The sequence below is a fragment of the Mobula birostris genome, chromosome 6 (assembly GCF_030028105.1).
Source record: "Mobula birostris isolate sMobBir1 chromosome 6, sMobBir1.hap1, whole genome shotgun sequence".
In the NCBI taxonomy this organism is placed as follows: domain Eukaryota; kingdom Metazoa; phylum Chordata; class Chondrichthyes; order Myliobatiformes; family Myliobatidae; genus Mobula; species Mobula birostris.
In genome coordinates, this window is record NC_092375.1 from 170413501 (window position 1) to 170436066 (window position 22566).

Consider the following 22566-nt stretch of genomic DNA (forward strand, 5'->3'; position numbering starts at 1 on the left):
ACAGAGATGCATCTTTCTCCCTTATTGGGGGGGGGGGGGGAAGAAACGCGAAGTCTTTGGGGTAACTGGAAGTCTGTGTCTTTGCTGTTGCTTTGCTCATGCTTGAGTGCTCAATGGCGGGTGCCGATGTTTTTTTTTGCCAGTGGGGGGGCAGGAGGGATTGTTGCCTGCTGCCGCTTACACGCGGGAGGGAGGGGAGTTGGGAGGTACTTTGGGGTTCTAACATTTAACTGTCATTCATTCCTTGGTGCACCCCTCTGTTTTCGTGGATGGTTGCAAAGAAAAAGCATTTCAGGATGTATATTGTATACATTTTTCTGACATTAAATATACCTTTGAACCCCTATCTTTTCATCTTTACAATCATATTTAAGCATATTTATTTTTTTCTTCTGCTGAATGGATTCCAAGTTTGGTCTCTAAGGTAAATGGGAATTTTTTCTCTCTCTATATTTCAGCTGTAAAGGATGTTGCTCTAAGTTTGCAAAAAGTGCATACAAGTAATCACAAATATCATAGCATCCTGCTTGGTTCTTTCACAATCATATTTGTGACCCTCAACTCAATAGTTGCACCTCTCTAAAGATGCAATGAAATACTTAGCTACAACTCAGGTCTTGACATTGTTGGAATCAAGGTTAGTTGAGGTAATCCAGAAGACTGATGGAGACAGTAATGAATTTTGTTCAAGAGTCAATGAGGAATCCAGTATTATTGATATTGGTCATTATAAACTATAATACATACAAGAGTTAATGTATCTTTAGTAAATGGGTGCACTATCATCTGTGACTTTTGATACATTTCTGTAATGTTTCCAGCTATTTGTTGAATGTTAACCACTTTCAATAAAAGATGTTTTGTTGATAACTCCAAATTTGCAAGTAGGAACACCAAAGAGCCTACAGATACTACATTACCAACAAATTTGGGATGTTGATACTTGAGAGAGTAACAGTGTGAACAGCAATCTAATGTGATGTTAACAGTGAATATAGTTTACTAGGTAGAGCAGTAATGATGACAGAGAGTGAACGTAATGGATATTTCAAGAAATAAGATCAGACTCAAGACATTTATCCTGTATATAGAAAGAGCAGACATGTCCTTGAGAGCCAATTGTATTATTGCAATTCTGAAGGCCACAGCACAGAGCAATGTGTCCAGATGCAAAAAAGGAAGGCAGTATTGTTGTTGCTTCTGGTACAGAAACATGAGACATTGGTGGGTCTACTAGTGCCACACGCTACAGATAGAATCTCACACAGGAACATTTAAAAACCTTTATTACACATTAAGAATTACAAGTTTGCCTAGTGGATCTAGGGGGTTGAAGGAATCAGCTGGTGATTGCATCTTCAAGCACACAGGATACTGGTTTTAATTAGACATGGCATAGAATTTAAGAGCATTACGTTCATGGTTTATTGATCCTCTCCGCACCTTGTGGTGCATCGGGCAGCAACCTCTGCTATCGTTAGAATTTATCTGTTTTTATGAGGCTGAGCTGCTTGCTCAACACTCAACTCAAGACAGATAGAAGGTGTGCAAGGAGCCGGCTGAATTCGATCCCGGGACCATTCGCCTCGAAGTTTGGCGTGGAAGTCATTACACCAATGGCCGGCTAAAATTAAGTTCACAGTACAACATCATAAAACTTTCTTTAGATCACAGCAAGAATACAGTGGTCACTATGTCAGGGGAAGAATTTGAGTGCATTGGGGAAGAATGAGTCGGGAGTTCATCAGGTTGTTATCTGGGATGGGATGTTCTGGTTACGAGGAGAATCTGGATAGGCTGAGATTGTTTTCCCTGGAGCAGAAACGACTAAAAGTGGGTGTGATACAGGTATCTAAAGTTATAAGCTGTACAGATAGGGTGGATAATGAGAAACTTTTCCAGTGACAGAGACATTTTATATCAGAGAATATAGATTTAAGGCAAGCAATAAGAAAGGTGGAAGAGATCCAGGGAAAATAATTGTTGCACTCAGGAACATGCTGCCCTGTGAAGATGGTGCAGGCAGGTGCTCTCACGAGTTCACGAACTATCTGGATGAGTATTTTAATTGCTGAGGTATAGGGAGCTACAGATCAGTGTGCTAAATGGAATGATTATATTATGATAGGCGTGGTCATGGCGGGCTATTGGTCCTGTTTCTGTGTTGTATGATGGTATGGCTCTATAATTCTTGATATCAAGCAGTACCCAGTAAGAACCTGTATCTGTTGGACAGCACAAGAGAGTCAGTCTCGCAAGCACGAGGACAGCGGCTGTGCTGTTTCAAGATTCCACGGATAAGGGGGAAAAGGCAGAAGACACAGTACGGAGTGTTACAGAAAGGTTTTCTCAACTGAACCTGGCAAAAGATGAGGTTTTGCATGTTCTGGGGAAAAAAACACAACATTTCTAATAATGGTTTTGATAAATGTTAAGATATTAGGACAATTAAGTGATACCAGATTAGTGCAGGAAACCTACACTGATGTAAAATAAATCAGTTTGAATAGCAGAAAAGACTCCAAAGGGTCAATATATTCTGCTTCCATTTCTTACGTTGTTTAAAGAATTACTGAATGGGCGAAAACAACCACAGTTTGAAATAAAAACAGAAAATACTGGGAACACTCAAGCAGGTCCAGCTGCATCTATGGAAAGAGAAACAGATTTAATGTTTCAATTCAAGACCCTTTCTTCAGAATTTCTGAACATCTCCACCATTTTCTGTTTTTATTTTAAATCTCCTGCATCTGCAGTATTTTTAAATATTTTCAAATACAGGTTAAGTTGAATTTGTAAGGGTTTCCCTGAAGTATCTTCTGTTAATCCTGTCATTTCCTGTAACTTTTGTAGATAGAACAAACTAAGAACTAACCAATGTTTCACTTCTAATACAAAATTACAAGATTCTAATTTCAAGTTCAAAAGATAATGTTTTAACTGAAACTTACAAACACCCATTGGTAGTCATTTAGTCGTTGGTGCAGTCCTGAATCAGGCTGACTAGCTTTGTCCTGCTTGCAGTTGGCAGCTCCTTCTGACTTGCTGACCAGAAACAGTGTGTGTTACATCTTTCGACGTTACTTAACCACTAGTATTGCTAGCCATTGCCTCACACAAGAATTTGCATGGTGCTAGTGACACTTACAACAGTAAACATTTCCAAAATGCAAGTCTCACTAGCAAATCAATGGTTGGCAGTTTCAAAAAATTAATTATTTCTAGTTTGCTTCTAGAATTTCCAAGTAATTTGTAGTGTCTTGGCAGTTGCTTACTCATGTGTTTAGCACCCTAATTTAAAAAATATGGGCACCTCTTGCTATAACTAGCTCCCCGTTTAATTCCCACACTTCAGCTTTACGAGTATCTGCTTTTGTCTTCCTTCACCTTTTATCTCCTTCTACACATGGCTTATTCACTTTCTCTTCAGTGTTTGCAGCGATTCTGTTCATTTTTTTAAGTTTCTCAAGTGATAAACTAATCTTTTGCAGTTTCTTTTAGTGAATACACATCCTTTACATTTTTACAGGTAATAGAAAACAAGAAAATGGAAAACACAATGTAGGTAAGCTATGACAAATTAGGATTTATTCAGGCTTTGGACTGGAAGCTGAGTCGCTCAAGCTGAAGTGAATAGAAGATACAGCTAAGAGGTACTGTAACAAACATTACAAGAGAAAAATTGCAGAAATATGCCTAGAAGTTAGTTTCTGACAAAGCATAGTATGGGACTACTCAAGCAGAATATGAGGTGCTGTTCTTTTCGTCTGCATTTGGCTTTACTATGGCAATGCAGGAGACTAAGAACAGATAGGTCGATGTGGGAGTGAGGAGGAGAGCAAAACTGGCTTCCAAAGGAGCTCAGGATGGCTATGATTCACAGGGTGCAGGCACAAGGCAGAGTCGTCATTGAGTCAATGCTTGGAATTCCTGATGTAGAGGCCACAAGAAGAGCAGTGGAGGCAAAAGACAAGGCAGGTGGAGGTTCATGTGAACATATCCCTCATCTGTTTAGACTTGATGATGAGGGAGGAGGTGTAGGGGCAGATGTTGCACCTTTTGCAATAGTAGGGGTAAATACCCGAGGATGGGAGGGATGAATTAACCGTGGAGTTATAGAACATAGAACAGTACAGCACAGTAAGGCCCTTCGGCCCACAATGTTGTGCCAACCCTTAAACCCTGCCTCCCACATAAGCCCCCACCTTAAATTCCTCCATATACCTGTCTAGTAGTCTCTTAAATTTCACTAGTGTATCTGCCTCCACCACTGACTCAGGCAGTGCATTCCACGCACCAACCACTCTCTGAGTAAAATTCTTCCTCTAATATCACCCTTGAACTTCCCACCCCTTACCTTAAAGCCATGTCCTCTTGTATTCAGCAGTGGTGCCCTGGGGAAGAGGCACTGGCTATCCACTTTATCTATTCCTCTTAATATCTTGTATACCTCTATCGTGTCTTCTCTCATCCTCCTTCTCTCCAAAGAGTAAAGCCCTAGCTCCCTTAATCTCTGATCATAATGCATACTCTCTAAACCAGGCAGCATTCAGGTAAATCTCCTCTGTACCCTTTCCAATGCTTCCACATCCTTCCTATAGTGAGGTGACCAGAACTGGACACGGTTCCCCAATTGTAGCCCTGAGAAAAGAGAAAGTTAGGGGGAGTGGAAGTGTGACAAGTGGTGGGATAGCATTGCAGCTGGCAGAAAGACAGAACTATGTGCTGGAGGTGGAAACTAGTAGGGTAAAAGGTGAGGACCAAAGGAGTTCTGCATCTGTTCATTCTGTCTAGGCGGAGTTATCGTGGGCTTGGGGGGGGGGTGGAGGGGGGGAGATGGGAATGTGGAAAATGGAGGAGATTTTGGTAAGGGCTCCATCATCCATGTAGGGGCAACACTATGTTTCTTGAAAAAAGAAGGCATTTCAGATATCCTGGAATGGAAATTTGCATCTCAAGACCAGATGCAACGGACTTGTCTCTTGTAAGGATGCCATCCTTAAAAAAGATAGGATGGGAGAAGGTACAGTCTGGGTAGTTGTGGAAGTCAGTCGTTTATAGCAAATGACATTGGATAGCTTGTTTCCTGAGATGGAGGCAAAGTGATCTAGAAATGGGAGATGTGAGAAATAGTCCAAGCGAATTTGAGGATGGATCAAAGATAATAGTGGAGTATTTTGCTCCAGATTCCACCATCTGCAGTCTCTTGTCTCCATTTATAAAAAGCCAAATTGGTCCTAGACCCTCCATGAATACAACAGGGATACACGTGGACGATCGTAGAGGTATAAAACAGCATTCAACCCATGCTTGGAATACATTTGCAAAGCCATAGCTCACGAATGTCCTGACTTACTCATGCTGGTGGAGGCTATCACAAGAAATGTAGACCAGTTTCTGCGCTACTTGCTGGAGAGACAGGCCCATCACTTAGATTACTTAGCAGAAAAATATTCACAAAGACAGCACAGTGGATTCTGTCCCTAGTGATGTCAATGCCTTTGTTCATTCTTCCTGTGAACACACAAGTTTTTTTCTGGGCACCTAATGTTTCCTCTTCATCCAAAAGATATGCAGATTTTTGTTTTTGTAAATTACCCATGGTGTGTGGTTGAGTGAAAGAACCTGTGAATAGTTGATGGGAACAGGAAGAAAATAAATTATAGAAGTTGTTTATGGACAATGGTACTGTTCTGTTATTCAGCATAGGTTCAAGTGAACAACAGTACTCCAATACACTATGTGATGTACTTACTGATCCTTGTGGTGAACTTGGCTGTCAGCCCCTTTAAATTTATGTTTTAGATATTAATCTGTACTGTCAATTTTCAGATTGTCTTGAATCTACCAGAATGTTAACGTGGTAGGAAGATGACAGGATGAGAGTACTTAATGGGAACAAGTAAATGGGTGAAGCAAAGATAACGCACTCCATGTGGGTCAAGGTGGGAACAAAGGCATGGCAAAGTTCCAGATTCAAGATCCTTATGTGAATGATTACCACTGAGAAGAGTCTGTGGGGGTGGGGGGGAGGGGGGTATGGTGTTGAGGGGTTGTAGTAAGAGGGCAGTGAAAAGTTGAAGATAAAAATAGCAGAGACACTATTTTTTGCAATAGGATCCAATAAGCTTGAAATGTAAAGCAGTTGATATTGATTAATGTTGAATTATAATGGTTCAGCTACAACATGATACACTTTGGGTAATGCACAACATTATGGTGTGAGTTTGCAAAACAATAATATTACAGAAATATTTTAATTTTCTCTATGAGCCTGCTCTCCAACCTAAATAGCTAATGCTTCATTAACCTTAATTTATTGTTAATTTTGTTTACTTTTTAAAATCATTGTTTCTACCTTTTTATTTACTTCCAATTTGAATAATTTTTCCTCAATAAAGTGATTAGAAATTTACGTTTAATTTGATGTCAGTCAATTATATACTTTCTAGCATCCATTCAAAATTTCATTTATTATTTATCATATTTCACAGATTTTCTTCCATGGTAGCAAGTAACATTAGCACCACAAATATCCGGGCAATGACCACCTCCACTAGTAACGTATTTAACCAACTTACTTTGACATCCAATGGCTTTATTATTGTCAAGATACCAACTATCAATGTGCTGGTGGCCAGCCACCTAAGTACTGTGGCTACAAGCACAGGTCAAGTGATGGAATACTTTCCTCTTGGTTTGATGAGTACAACTTCAAAAACACTGGAGGAGCTTGGCATAATTGCATATTCTCTAATGACATAAAAGGAGGTCGTTCAGCCCATCAAGTTAATGCCAGTTCTCAGAGCAATCCAATCAATAATTTTAATCCATTTATTCCTCTATTTTCATATTCATCAACTCCACCCTGATTTTCTTACCACCTATCTACACTGGGGAAAACTTACGGTCATCAATTAACCTACCAACTTTGGGATGCGGAAGGAAATCAGAGCACAGGAAATCCAGAGCCATAAGGACAATGAACAAACTCCACACACAGAAAGTCAGGAAGTCAGGTTTAAAAACCAGGTCACAGGAGCTGCTGGGCATGCAAACTACCTGTTGCACCATTGTGCCATCTATCCAAACAAAGTAGCTGATTTGACTGGTATAAACATCAATTCCAAATAGCTTTTCTTTGTATCTTAGATAGATAGATAGATATGCTTTATTGATCCCAAGGGAAATTGGGTTCTGTTACAGCCGCACCAACCAAGAATAGGGCATAAATATAGCAATACAAAAACCACAAACAATCAAACAACAAGATGCAAACTATGCCAGATGGAAATAAGCCCAGGACCAGCCTATCGGCTCAGGGTGTCTGACCCTCCACAGGTGGAGCTGCAAAGTTCCACGGCCACAGGCAGAAACAATCTCCCATTGCGCCCAGTGTTGTATCTCGGTGGAATATGGCTGGAGTCCAACAGCAAAAAGTTCCATATCCGGTCTACAAACACGTTCCTCGATCGTAATATGACCCGGATTGCACCATCCGTTGTTAACCAGAACAGCAAACCCCCAACTCCTTTACGCTTACCACTCTTAGTGGACTTCCGGTCAGCCCAAACGGTCTGGAAGCCCTCCATGGAAACATTTTCGTCAGGTATATCCTTGTGCAGCCCCATTTCAGTAAAACACATAACTCTGTACTCCTGAAATGTTCTCTGACTCCTGGCTAGCGCTGTCAACTCGTCCATTTTATTACCCACCGAACTCCTCTTCTCCATAAGTTTCCGTTGTCTCGACCTGGTCCTCTTTCCTCGCCTTTGTGATCCCCCTCTGCATCCTCTGTGTGTTTTCCTCCAGATTTCAGCACACACAACACTAATAAACCAGTACCAGTATCAATATCAGTACCACCAATGGCTGCAGTGTGTTGCAACTTCAGAATGCAACATTGTTACTCGCCCAATCTACTCTGACAGCATATCCCAAAACAACAAAATCTACCACAAAAAGGACATGAGCTTCAGGCGCATGTGAGCACCAGTTCTTTAATGTTTCCCTCCAAGTCACTTGGAAATTTTAAATGCTATGCTGATGAAAACTCCTTCATCGTCGCTGGAATCCTGGAATTTCCTCCCATCAACATTGTGGAAGCATATTCACTAGGAGGACAGTTTAGCATCAATTTCTCAAAGGAAACTGGGGATGCATAATAAATGCTGTTCTTGCAAATGATGTTCTGACCTCAAAGAAATAAAGGTACTTGCCATGCACTGGTATTGACTTCCTTCAGCTTTGATTCCCAAATCTAAAACAAAAATTCTTCTGTGCTGTAAAACAGAAGCCAAAAGGAGTAACTTTAACTTTTATTGATTAAGAACGTGATTAAAAAAGGGCAGCTAACATTACACACTTCATGAATTCTAGACAGTAGAAAAGAAACCCAGGCAAGGATTGAAACAAGCTACTGATTCACTTTTTTTCCTCCTGGCAAATTGCTCCCACATTTTACACTTGGTCCTTTTACTCTTCTTTCCCCTGCAAGGTAACAGGAATTGGCACTTTCCATAAATTTAGAATTCTTTTTCCAGAGTGTCCAAGTAGGATGAAGGAAGGGGAATCTAACTTGTTAACAATGTTCACATTAACTGAAACAAATCACAATAAATTCCTGTGAGTTTTTATATTAAATTTTCAAATAGAAATTGTGCACAAAATGTTCCATGAGAAGAGAAAAAAAACTAAAAAGGTGAAAAAAAAAATAAAAGTACACTCAGTGGCCACTTTATTAGATACATAAGTACCTCTGCTCATGAATGCAAGTATCTAAACAGCCAATCATGTGGCAGCAACTCAATGCATAAAAGCATGCAGACATGGTCATGAGGTTCAACTGTTCATACCAAACATCAGATATAACTGACTGATCGATGAATGATTATTGCTGATCTTCTGGGTTTTTGAAATGCTCTGAGAATGGTTTGAAAAACAAACATCCAGTGAGCAGCAGTACTGTGGCCAAAAATGCTTCATTAATGAAAGAGATCAGAGGAAACTGGCCAGACTAGTTCAAGCTGACAGGAAGGTGTCAGAACTCAAATAACCACACGTTGCAACAGTGGTGTACAGAAGGGCATCTCTGAATGCACAACACGTTGAACCTTGAAGTAGATTGACCACGTATACACTCAATGGCCATATTAGGTACCTGCTGCACCTAACAGAGTGGCTACTGAGTGTATATCAAACAAACTAGATTAAATTATATAAATAATTGTTTATAGAACACTACACAGCTCTTCCCTGTAGGTCTGTCTGAAATCTTTCTGAATTTCATCCATGGATTACTATTATTTATTCTACCTTTTATTTTCTTCATTCTGTCTGACACTAATGTTGACTTAATAGCCAATCTATCTCTGCAATCTCCCTAAAGCCTTCAAGGGTCTCTGTCCAACTCTAGTTCTGGCTTCCTGCATATGTACTATTTTCCCTTGCACCACCGTTGACATCTATGAATTTAGCTCCCTAAATCTTATAATGTTCTTCAGTACCCGCATAAACTTCTCTTCTAAGATACTCATTGAAATTTTTTTTGACAAAGCCTTTTTCTGTCTTGTGTTGTTCATTGCTAATTTAGTTTGGTAATATCATGATCTTTTAATACATCAAAGGGGACAATAAATGTAAAATGTGGTGTTAAATTCATACTAAAGGAACAGCTGCTGAAGAAATTATTTTCTCCAATCTTGTTGGTTCATTCTTTTGTATATATTTGTTGACTGCAATCTTCATGAATATCGGTGAATTTTTCCACATCTGAATACTTAAATGTGAATCCCTGGTGCCAGGGTCAGGGATGTCTCGGATTGCGTCCACAGCATTTTGGAGGGGAAGGGGGAGCAGCCAGATGTCTTGGTACATATTGGTACCGATGACATAGGAAGGAAAGGCAAAGGAGTCCTGAAGAGAGAATTTAAAGAGCTAAGCAAAAAGCTAAGAAGTAGGATCATAATTTTTGGATTGCCACCTGTGCCACATGCCAGTGAGGGTAGAGACAGGATGATTTGGCAGATAAATGTATGGCTGAGAAGCTCCCCCCTCCCTCCCCCTGAGAAGCTGGTGCAGGGGGCAGGGCTTCTGGTTCTTGGATCATTGAGATCTCTTCTGGGGGAGGATATGACCTGTACAAAAGGAACGAGTTGCACCTGAACTCAAAGGAGACCAATATTCACATGGACAGGTTTGTCAGAGCTGTTAGGGAGGGTTTAAGATAATTTAGCAGGGGGCTGGGAACCAGAGTGAAGCGACTCATGATGGGATGGATGGTAAAAAAGCAAAGACAGCATGCAGTCAGACTGATAGGAACGGCAGGCAGATGATAAGACAAAATTGCAGCTAGCAGGGTGAGTATCGGTGGATTAAGGATGCAGAATCAAAATGGTAGCAAATACAGTACTTGAAGTGTTATATCTCAATGCATGGAGTACAAGAAATAAATTGGATATTCTTGTTGCACTTTTACAGATTATCGGGCATGATGTTTCGGCCATCACTGACAGGAAGGTAGGCAGAGGAGGTGGATGGCTCAGCAGGTAAAGAATGAAATCAAATCATTAGAAAGATGTGACATATGACCAGAAGATGTTGAATCCTTGTGGGTCGTGTTAAGAAACTGCAAGGGTAAAAGGACCCTGATGGCAGTTACATATGGGCCTCTAAACAGTAGCTGGGATGTGGCCTACACATCCCAGCTACTGGGTTACAACAGGAAAAGGCATGTCAAAAGGGCAATGTTTTGAGAATCATGGGAGATCTTAACATACAGGTAGATAGGGAAAATCAGATTGGTAATGGAACTCAAGACAGTGAGTTTGTTGAATGCCTACAAAATGGCTTTTTAGAGCAGCTTGTCGTTGGGCCTACTGGGGGATCAGCAATACTGGATTGGGTGTTATGTAATGAACCAGAGACAATTAAGGAGCTTAAGATAAAGGAACCCTCAGGAGGCAGTGATCACAACATGATTCAGTTCAACTAGAAATCTATAGGGAGAAAGTAAAGTCTAACCTAGCAGTATTTCATAGAAACATATAACAATTACAGCACGGAAACAGGCCATTTTGGCCCTTCTAGTCTTTGCTGAACGCTTACTCTCACCTAGTCCCATCTATCTGCACTCAGCCCATAACCCTCCATTCCTTTCCTACCCATATACTGATCCAATTTTTTCTTAAATGAAAAAATCGAACCTGCCTCTACATTTCAGTGGAGTAAAGGACATTACAGTGGTATGAAAGAGGAGCTGGCCAAAGTAAATTGGAAGGAGATTATGGCAGGGATGAGACCAGAGCAGGAATGGCCCGAGTTTCTCGGAAAAATGAGGAAGGTGCAGGATAGATGTATTCCAAAAACAAAGAAATACTCAAAAGGCAAAATAATACAACCATGGCTGACAAGGGAGGTCAAAGTTAATGTAAAAGCAAAAGAGAGGGTGTACAACAAAGGAAAAATTAGTGGGAAGATAGATGATTGGGAAGCTTTTTAAAACCTACAGAAAGCAACTAAAAGGGAAAAGATGAAATATGAAAGCAAATTAGAAAACAGTATCAAGGTGGATAGAAACATTTTTTTCAAGTATATAAAAATAATAGAGAGATGAGAGTGGATATAGGACCACTAGAAAATGAGGCCAGAGAAACAATAATGGGGACAAGGAGATAACATATTAACTAACTGAGTATTTTGCATCAGTCTTCACTGTGTAAGACACTAGCAGTGCGCCAGGAGTTGAAGGGTGTGAGGGAAGAGAAGTGAGTGCAATTACTATTACACGGGAGCAGGTGCTCAAACAGCTGAAAGACCTAAAAGGTACATAAGTCAGCCGGACCAGATGAACTGCACCCTGGGGTTCGTAAAGAGATAGCGGAAAAGATTGTGTAGTTAGTAGTAATGTTCTTTCAAGAATCATTGGACTCTGGCATGGTTCCAAAGAACTGGAAAACTGCAAATGTCACTATACTCTTTAAGAAAAGAGGGAGGCAGCAAAAAGAAAATTATAGACCAGTTAGCCTGACCTCAGCAGTTGGGAAGATGTTGGAGTTAATTGTTAAGGATGAGGTTATGGAGTAATTGGTGACACAGGGAAGATAGGACAAAGTCAGTATGGTTTCCTTAAGGGAAAATCTTGCCCGACGAACCTATTGGAATTCTTTGAGGAGACTGCAAGTTGGATAGATAAATGGGATGCAATAGATGCTGTATATTTGGATTTTCAAAAGGCCTTTGACAAGGCGCCACACATGAGGTTGCTTATCAAATTAAGAGCCCACAGCCTTACAGAAAAGTTACTAGCAAGCGTAGAGCATTGGCTGATTGGTAGGAGGCAGCGAGTGGGAATAAAATGATCCTGTTCTGGTTGGCTGCCAGTCACTAGTGGTGTTCTACAGGGGTCGGTGTTGGGACCGCTTTTTTTTAAGCTGTATATCAATAATTTAGATGATGGAATAGATGGCTTTGTTGCCAAGTTTCCAGATGATATAAAGATTGGTGGAGGGGCAGGTGGTGTTGAGGAAACAGGAAGGCTGAGAAGTGTTTAAGACATGAGGAGAATATGCAAGAAAATAGTAAATTAAATATAATTTGGAAAATGCATGGTCATGCACATTGGTAGAAGAAATAAATGTGCAGATTATTTTCTAAACAGGGATAAAATCAAAAAATCTGAGATGCAAAGGGACTTAAGAGTGCTTGCGCAGAACACCCTAAAGGTTAACTTGCAGGTTGAGTCAGTGGTGCGGAAGGCAAATGCAATGTTCGTATTCATTTCAAGAGGTCTAGAATGTAAGAGCAGGGATATGATGCTGAGGTTTTATAAGGCACTGGTAATTCCTCAGCTTGACTATTGTGAACAGTTTTAGGCTCCTCATCTAAGAAAAAGATGTGTTGGCCTTGGAGAGGGTTCAGTGGAGGTTTACAAGGATGATTCCAGAAATGAAAGGGTTATCATATGAGGACCGTTTGATGGCTCTGGGACTGTACTTACTGGAATTTAGAAGAATGAGGGGGGGGATTTCATTGAAATCTTTCAAATGTTCAAAGGCCTAAACAAAGTAAATGTGGAAAGGATGTTTCCAATGGTGGGGAAGTCTAGGACAAGAGAGCACAGCCTCACGATAGAGGGGTGTCCATTTAAAACAGAGATGCAGAGAAATTTCCTTAACCAGAGGGTGGTGAATTTGTGGAACCTGTTACCACAGGCAGCTGTAGAGGCCGGGCCATTGGGTATGTTTAAGGCAGAGATTGATAGGTTCTTGATTGGCCACGTCATCAGAGGTTATAGGATGAAGGCCATGGAATGGGGCTGAGAAGGTGGAAAAAAAAGGATCAGCCATGATTGAATGGCAGAGCAGACTCAATGGGCCAATTGACGTAATGCTGCTCCAATGTCTTATGGTCTAACATTTAAGTTCTATAAATTATAATAGTTTGGGATGTAATAATTATGATCTATAAAGGAACTACTTCATATAGTTGCTGACAGATTTCTTAAATTATGGAAATATTTCCACATTAATTTGCTATTCACACAAGTTCTTCTATCAACTTGGGATTGTGTTTAATGTGATTACCATTTACTGGATTCAGATGGGTAAGCCAAGTGGAGAAAAAAAATATGCTCCCCACATTTTTGATTAGAATACAGCTAACAGAATACATAAGCAGAATACTCCTGGCTCCAAATAGTTCAGGACAAATCCTGAGGACTCTACAGAGGACTGAAATGATATTTACCTTACCGATACCAATAAAGTACTCTCTCCTCTCTCCTATTACTACTACATTGACGACCTCCTTACTTATCTTGTGATGGTGGTTGCTTCAATTGGCTAATTTTGCTACAAGTTGAGAACAATGTCTTGTCTCTCTGCCTAAAGAAGAATCTGGACCTTGTATGTAAACTCACCCCATCTGCTTCTTCATCAATTGGTATTGTTAGTCTCTAGTCACCTGATAAATATGGTATTATTGTCACTCTCTTTCCTCAGCCATGATCCAAGGACCTCATTACATACTCCAGGCTCCCATTTCTGTGCAGTGATGATAGAATCCTATATTCTTAGAAGAGTTTATTTCTGAGATGAGTCACAATGCTAGTTTTTTCAGAAAGTGTGCATTGTAAACAAGGCCAGGATTTATTGCATATCCCTTATTTCCCCAGGAACATGGAGGGGAGCTGTCCTTAGCCCTGTTGCAGTCAGCTAAAGGAAGTGCATCAAAGATGTTAGGTATTAAATCCAGTATTTAAACCCTGCAACAATGAAGAAATTACAATATAGTTTCAAGTCAGAATAGCTTCTGATTTCCGAGAGAATCTCCAGATTGTAGCTTATCCTTGTATCCCTTAGCCTCTGTCTTTATAATATTCTTGAATTTCCTCGTGAGATAGAACTAGGAAATAGGCCCATCGAGTCTAATACTGGCTATTTTAGCATATTTATAAGTCATGTTTCCCCCACTTATTTCCTTGCAACCTATAAGCTCTCACATCCCCATCAATTCCACCCTAATTCTCCCACCGTTTTGTTCCCTAATAGTAATTCATAGTAGCCAATTAATCCGCCAGGACATATTTGGGACTAGGAGGAAATCAGAGCATCTAGCCTCCAACTGGCAGGCATGAATATAGATTTTTCCTTCCAGTAAAAAGAATTCTACTCCCCCTTCCTCTATTCTCCATTCTGACCTTTTAGCTCTTCTCCCCTTCCTATTACATCCCCCTGGGTCCCCTCCTCCTTCCCTGTTTCCTATGGTTCACTCTACTCTCCTATCAGATTCCTTCCTCTCCAGCCCTTGACCTTTTCCACCCACCTGGCTTCACCTGTCACCTTCCAGCTAGCCTCCTTCCCACCCTACCCCCCATTTTTATTCTGGCAAAACTTCCCCCTTCTTTCTCAGTCCTGAAGAAGGGCCTTGGCCCAGAAATTTAACTGTGTATTGATTTCCATTGATGCTGCTTGACCTGCTGAGTTCCTCCAGCATTTTCTATGTGTTGCAGTGACAGGGCGAATTTGCAAACTTCAAGCAGACAGAAGCCAGGATCAAAACTGGATCTCTGGAGGTGTAAGATATCCACTGTACCACAATGCCATCCCAGTGTTTTGAGTGGCAGAGGACGTGGTTTGTAAGGTGCTGTTGACTTAATGAAGCCGAATAACTGTTCTGTATTTCTGTTGATGGCATACAGAGTAGTCTGTGATAGAGGGGATGACTACTTTGGGTAGATGATGGGGTTTTGTTTCGAATAATGTTGAGCTTCTTTAATGCTGCTAGAACTGACTGCACTTATTCTACAAGTAGAGATATTCACACGAGAGATTCTGCAGATGCTGAAAATCCAGAGTAACGCACACAACATGTTGGAGGAACTCAGCAAGTCAGGCAACATCTATGGAAGGGAATAAATGGTCAATGGTTTAGGGCGAGACCCTTCATCAGGACTGGAAGGGAAGGGGAGAGAAGCCAGATATTTACACTTTTGATTTGTGCCTTGTGCATGGTGGAAAAGGTTGAAGGGTATCAGGAACTGAGGCCCTTACCATAGGATACCCAATTTTTGACCTAGTTTTGTAGCTTATGGTGTCTATCTGGCAGGTCCTCTATGGGCCCCTCCAGCATGTGGATGGTGGAAAAGAGAGATAGTAATACCAAGCAGATGTGTTTGAGTTTCTGTTATTGGAGATTGCATGAGCTTCATTTTCTATGAAGAAGTCCATTGACATCCCACGTTTAAACATGATTTTACTTAACAGCAACTGATGATGCTTGAGTCTAGAGTCTGCACTATCATTTTGGAAAATGAGATGATAGGAAGCCACAATTATTTTTCAAGATAAAAATAAGACCTCTTGGGATTCTTTTCTCGTTGACACCTTTTGATTTTGAATTTATTAGAGTTCCAAGCTGCACACTCAGTTAAATGTCAAGTATAGTCACTCTCACCTCACCTCAGAAACTCAGGTCCTTGGTCCACGTGTGGATCAAGTATATAAAGAAGTCTGGGAGTTGAGTGGTTCTAGCAAAACTCATATTGTGTATTGAACAGATTGTGAATAAATAAGTGTTGCTTGATAATACTATTGACAACATCTTCCATTACTTCACCGATGTTGGGCATTGACTAATGGTGCATAATCTGCCAGATGGAATTTGTCCTACCTTTAATAGACAGGACAGTATCTGGCTAAATCGGTATAACAGTGATGTGAATGTTCCAGAACAGCTTAGCTAGAGGCATGTCTATTTTTGGAGGACACTTCTTCAGTCCTACACCCAAGATGTTGACTGGTCACATTGCCTGTGCTCTTAGCTATCTCTTGCTATCACATAGAATGAATCAAACTGGCTGAAGCCTTGCTTTTGTGATCATGACAGGCTCATGAGTAAGCTTGTATGAATCATTCACTCAGCAATTTTGCCTAAAGATGGAACCTTGTCCTTGACCCGTATCCATCCAGGGGGTCAGTGTGGACATGGTGGAGGATTACAAATACCTGGGGATACGAATTGACGTTAAACTGGACTGCTCAAAGAACACTGAGGCTGTCTACAAGAAGGGTCAGAGCCATCTCTATTTCCTGAGGAGACTGAGGTCCTTTAACATCTGTCGGACGATGCTGAGGATATTCTACGAGTCTGTGGTGGCCAGTGCTATTATGTTTGCTGTTGTGTGCTGGGGCAGCAGGCTGAGGGTAGCAGACACCAACAGAATCAACAAACTCATTCATAATGCCAGTAATGTTGTGGGGATGGAACTGGACTCTCTGACGGTGGTGTCTGAAAAGAGGATGCTGTCCAAGTTGCATGCCATCTTGGACAATGTCTCCTATCCACTACATAATGTACTGGCTGGGCAAAGGAATACATTCAGCCAGAGACTCATTCCACTGAGATGCAACACTGAGCGTCATAGGAAGTCATTCCTGCCTGTGCCCATCAAACTTTACAATTCCTCCCTTGGAGGGTCAGACACCCTGAGCCAATAGGCTGGTCCTGGACTTATTTCCTGGCATAATTTACATATTACTATTTAATTTTTTATGGTTTTATATTGCTATATTTATACTCTATTCTTGGTTGGTGCAACTGTAACGAAACCCAATTTCCCTCAGGATCAATAAAGTGTGACTATGACTATGACTCTCTCACTCAGAACCCTAGCAATGTTTGAAAATGGGCACATTCTTGGTGGCCTGTTCCTCTCACTGGCTTATCGATTTTTCCGTCACCATTCATGCACAGATGTGACAGGACTGCAGAGTGTATCTGATTTGCTGGTTGTGGGATCATTTGGCTCTGTGAATTGCAAGCTGCTTCTGCAGTTAAACATGGAGGGTGCCACAGTAGCACAGTGGTTATCCTGACGCTATTATAGCTGGGGACTTCAGAGTTCAGAGTTCAATTCCAGCATCCTCTGTAAGAAAGATTGTATGTTCTTCCCGTGTGCACGTAGGTTTCTTCCAGGTGTTCCAGTTTCCTCCCATAATCGAAAGACATACTGGTTAATTGATCATTGTAAATTGTCCTGTGATTAGGTTAGGGGTTAAATCAGTGGACTGCTGTAACTCTAATCAACTAACTAAATAATGCTCTTTTTTACCTTTGCCAGGTTGACAACATATTTTTGGAAACACTCAGTGTTGCTGCCACCATTCCTATCTGCACTTCTTCTGATCAAAATGAATGGCAAAATGAGAGATATGATCAGTCATGAATTTACAGATTGTGGTGTTGTACATTTCTGTTTCTGATGATGATGCACAACCCTTATAAGATGTGACTAATTTGAGCCGCAGGGACTGTTCCTAATTTGTTGTTGCTCCACAGTGTTGATTGAAAAATAGGGATTTCTTTCAATTTCTGGGTCATCATCCCCTCTTCAGATGACACTAAAAGATCAGATTAGCTGATCATTCAAATCATTTCTGGTAGTAAATTGGCTTAACATTTTCATGTATTAATAGTGATCATACTTCAGGTGTGAAAAACACTAAAGCATTCTATATATGCGATAACATGTACATCATTTATTTACCCAATCCAGGTACATTTGATGCTTATATTTTAATTCTATTGTCATTTTGCATTCTTTCTGTTATTCAGATATTTCTTCTACAATTTTTAAACAAACATATATGGTGTGGATTTTGGCACAATTTTGCTTCCATTTGGAAATGATTACCAACATTTTCACAGTCCCCTGCAATGAGATATTCTTAAAGTTCGTTTCTTTCACATTTAAACATTACAGTGTTTTTTGTGAAGAAATTTCCAGTGAAAGTCAAATTATATAGCAGTTGAAGGAACGATGTTTAATTCAGAGGAAATATTTCAACAATACACCTATAAATAATTTGACCAACAATTTGAACCTGGACACTTTCAGTAATTAGACTTACTCAACTAACTTAATATGAGAAACGAACAAATTATTTTTCTTTGTTGAACATTCACAAAAAGCAGAGCACAAAACATACTTTCTACTGTCTGCTGTTGATGAATCCCAATCTGCATAAATCCAAGTTGATTTGTATTTCAAGTGAAAGAGAAATACAGCAGATTCATAACTAAGTATAGCTATCTTGTTAACAGATGCAACTATAATATTTTTAATTAAAATAGAGATTTTTATGACATCAGTTTCAAGTATTGCACATTTAAATAAAAAAACATACTTTACTGACATATTGAACAAAAAACTGGAGTTTAATCCTGGTATGTGTGAGGTGTTACATTTAATGGTAGGACTCTTAAGAGCATTAATGTACAGAAGGATCTTGTGGTCCAAGTCTACACCTCCATGAAAGTGGCCAAGCAAGTAGATAGAGTGTAAAGAAGGCATATGGCATACCTGCTTCCAATGCTTTAGGTGAAGTTTTAGAGTCAGGGAAATCATGCTGCAGCTGTACAGGCCACAACTAGAGTATTGCATGGAGTTATGGTCACACCATTACAGGAAGGAAGTGGAAGCTTTGGAGAAGTTTCAAGAGAGATTTACCAGGAAGATGCTTAAATCAGAGGGCATTATCTGAAAGGAGAGGTTGGACAAACTTCAACTGTTTTCTCTGAAGTGTCAGTGGCTGAGGGAAGACCTGATAGAAGTTCATAATATTGTGAGAGGCATAAATAGGTTACATGGAGCCTTTTTCTTTCACCAGGGTAGAAATGTCCAAGACTAAAGGGCTTAGTTTTAATATGAGAGAGGGTAAGTTTGATGGTGATGTGTAGGGGAAGTTCCCCCCACCACAGAGAAACATAGAAAACCTACAGCACAATACAGGCCATTCAGCCCACAAAGCTGTACTGAACATGTCCTTACCTTAGAACTACCTAGGCTTACCCAAGGCCCTCCATTTTTCTAAGCTCCATGCACCTATCCAGAAGTCTCTTAAAAGACCCTATCGCTTCCGCCTCCACCACTGCCAGCCCATTCCATGCACTCACCACTCTCTGCATAAAAAACTTACCCCTGACATCTCTTCTATACCTACTTCCAAGCACCTTAAAACTATGCCCTCTTGTGCTAGCCATTTCAGAGAGTGGCAAGTGCCTGTAACGCATTGCCAGGAGTGGTGGTGAAAGCGGCTACGATGGTAACATTCAAGACACTTATAGATGGGCACACAAACATGCAGGGAAGGTTGGGATGTGGATCATGTGCAGGCAGAAGGGATTAGTTTAATTTGGCATCATGCTTGGCATACATTTGATGGGCCAAATGGCTTATTCCTGTGCTGCACTATTCTATATTCTCAACTCTTTCAAAAATGAGGAAATAAAATGCTAAAAGAAATTATTTGCATCTTAGGACCAGAAGTATATCATTACGAAAACTAAAAAGGTTCAATCATTGACTCAAGAACTAACACCTGTTAGTTTTCCAAATTCTGTTGCAATATAAGAGTTACAATGGAAAGATGAAGTCAATGTCACAAGGGAATTTTCAAAGCCAATAGTATTAGAGCAGTGTTCAAATATTTTTAGCAAAAGTTCATCAAACCTGTCCCAGAACCATTATTTTCATCTAAAATTATGGGAATATTACTGGAGGGAAAATACACTATTTAGTGTGGGATTTTAATTGTCACAATAATATTATTATCTCCTTGACAAATGTACAGTTGAATTGCAAAATGCAAGTTACTTATTGACACTATTAATACTTCAAAAACAATAAAGATATACAGTGGCATGCAAAAGTTTGGGCACCCCATGAGATTTGAGCTCTCAGATAACTTTTACCAAGCTCTCAGACCTTAATTTGCTTGTTAGGGCTATGGCTTGTTCACAGTCATCATTAGGAAAGGCCGGGTGATGCAAATTTCAAAGCTTCATAAATACCTAACCTTGTCCCAACAATCAGCAGCCATGGGCTCCTCTAAGCAGCTGCCTAGCACTCTGAAAATTAAAATAAATGATGCCCGCAAAGCAGGAGAAGGCTATAAGAAGATAGCAAAATGTTTTCAGGTAGTCGTTTCCCAGTTTGTAATGTAATTAAGAAATGGCAGTTAATAGGAATGGTGGGGGTCAAGTTGAGGTCTGGGAGACCAAGAAAACTTTCTGAGAGAACTGCTTGTAGGATTGCTAGAAAGGCAAATCAAAACCCCCGTTTGACTGCAAAAGACCTTCAGGAAGATTTAGCAGACTCTGGAGTGGTGGTGAACTGTTCTACTGTGCAGCAACACCTGCACAAATATGACCTTCATGGAAGAATCATCAGAAGAAAACCTTTCCTGCGTCCTCACCACAAAATTCAGCGTCAGAAGTTTGCAAAGGAACATCTAAACAAGCCTCACACATCAAAGTTGCTGGTGAACACAGCAGGCCAGGAGTTCTGACGAAGGGTCTCGGCCTGAAACGTCGGCTGTACCGCTTCCCAGAGATGCTGCCTGGTCTGCTGCGTTCACCAGCAACTTTGATGTGTGTTGCTTGTTATCTAAACAAGCCTGATGCATTTTGGATACAAGTTCTGTGGACTGATGAAGTTAAAATAGAACTTTTTGGCTGCAATGAGCAAAGGTATGTTTGGAGCAAAAAGGGTGCAGAATTTCATGAAAATAACACCTCTCCTACTGTTAAGTACGGGGGTGGATCGATCACGCTTTGGGCTTGTGTTGCAGCCAGTGGCACAGGGAACATTTCACTGGTAGAGGGAAGAATGATTCAATTAAACACCAGCAAACTCTGGAAGCAAACATCACACCATCTGTAAAAAAGTCGAAGATGAAAAGAGGATGGCTTCTACAACAGGACAATGATCCTAAACACACCTCAAAATCCACAATGGACTACCTCAAGAGGCGCAAGCTGAAGGTTTTGCCATGGCCCTCACAGTCCCCTGACCTAAACATCATCAAAAATCTGTGGGTAGACCTCAAAAGAGCAGTGCATGCAAGACGGCCCAAGAATCTCACAGAACTAGAAGCCTTTTGCAAGGAAGAATGGGTGAAAATCCTCCAAACAAGAATTGAAAGACTCTTAACTGGCTACAGAAAGTGTTTACAAGCTGTGATACTTGCCAAAGGGGGTGTTACTAAGTACTGACCATGCAGGGTGCCCAAACTTTTGCTTCAGGTCCTTTTCCTTTTTTGTTATTTTGAAACTGTAAAAGATGGAAAAAAAAGTAATCTTGCTTAAAATATTAAAGAAATGTGTCATTTATGACTTTTGGAGATCAGTTCATCTTCTACTCACTTAACTATTCACAGTAACAGAAATTTTGACCAGGGGTGCCCAAACTTTTGCATGCCACTGTAATTGATTACTGTAAAAAATAATTTGGTGCTAGATATTCAATTAGTAAAGGCAGTGACCCAAACATAACCCAAGCTCAAGGATGGTAGAATTATTCTGACAAAAAAAATGAAATACTTAAACATGAAAATAGCTATATATTATAATAATACCTTCATTTATTTTTTCTATGTATTTTCTTTTTATACTTATTTCTATCAAAATGTCCACAGAATTTTCTAGTTATAAGTAAAAGCAATTTTAACTTCTTTGTTGTCAAATATTATTGACATTGTACAATCAGTAAATAGTTGTATTCATGAGTCCAGACTCATTTACTATTTTTTACTCCACCCACAATATCAACCATAACAAAAAATTGGAGATGATGTTACCCTTTTGTTTATAAGACCATAAGATATAGGAGCAGAAGTAGGCCATTCAGCCCATCTGCTCCGCCATTCAATCATGGCTGATCTAATTCTTCCAGTCATCCCAACTCCCCTGCCTTCTCCCCATACCCTTTGATGCCCTGGCTAACCAAGAACCTATCTACCTCTGCCTTAATAGCACCCAATGACTTAGCCTCCACAGCCACTTGTGACAACAAATTCCATAGATTTACCACCCTCTGACTAAAGTAATATCTCCGTATCTCTGTTTTAAATGGATGTCCTTCAATCCTGAAGTTGTGCCTCTTGTCCCAGACTCCCCTACCATGGGAAATAACTTTGCCATATCTAATCTGTTCAGGCCTTTTAACATTCAGAATGTTTCTATGAAATCCCCCCTCATTCTTCTGAACTCCAAGGAATACAGCCC

The 22566-nt window shown here is 40.3% G+C and overlaps 1 protein-coding gene across 4 annotated transcripts in view; it reads right to left on the reverse strand.

Moving 5' to 3' along the window:
- The window catches only part of metap1d (methionyl aminopeptidase type 1D (mitochondrial)), a 136597-nt gene that overhangs the window by 97726 nt on the left and 16305 nt on the right, over positions 1 to 22566 (reverse strand). Inside the window, exons 2-4 of one of the 4 annotated variants that reach the window (XM_072261877.1) lie at positions 21557 to 21613; positions 8220 to 8282; positions 7716 to 7830 (exon numbers count right to left, since the gene is read on the reverse strand). The exons of 1 other annotated variant lie outside the window; for it this stretch is intronic. In XM_072261877.1, coding sequence (XP_072117978.1) covers positions 7716 to 7791 — 76 coding nt within the window. In that variant the 5' untranslated portion in view covers positions 7792 to 7830; positions 8220 to 8282; positions 21557 to 21613. Of the gene's footprint in view, positions 1 to 7543; positions 7680 to 7715; positions 7831 to 8219; positions 8283 to 21556; positions 21614 to 22566 lie in introns of those variants that run through there. 2 more of the 4 variants (XM_072261878.1, XM_072261876.1) reach the window with 2 other exon arrangements.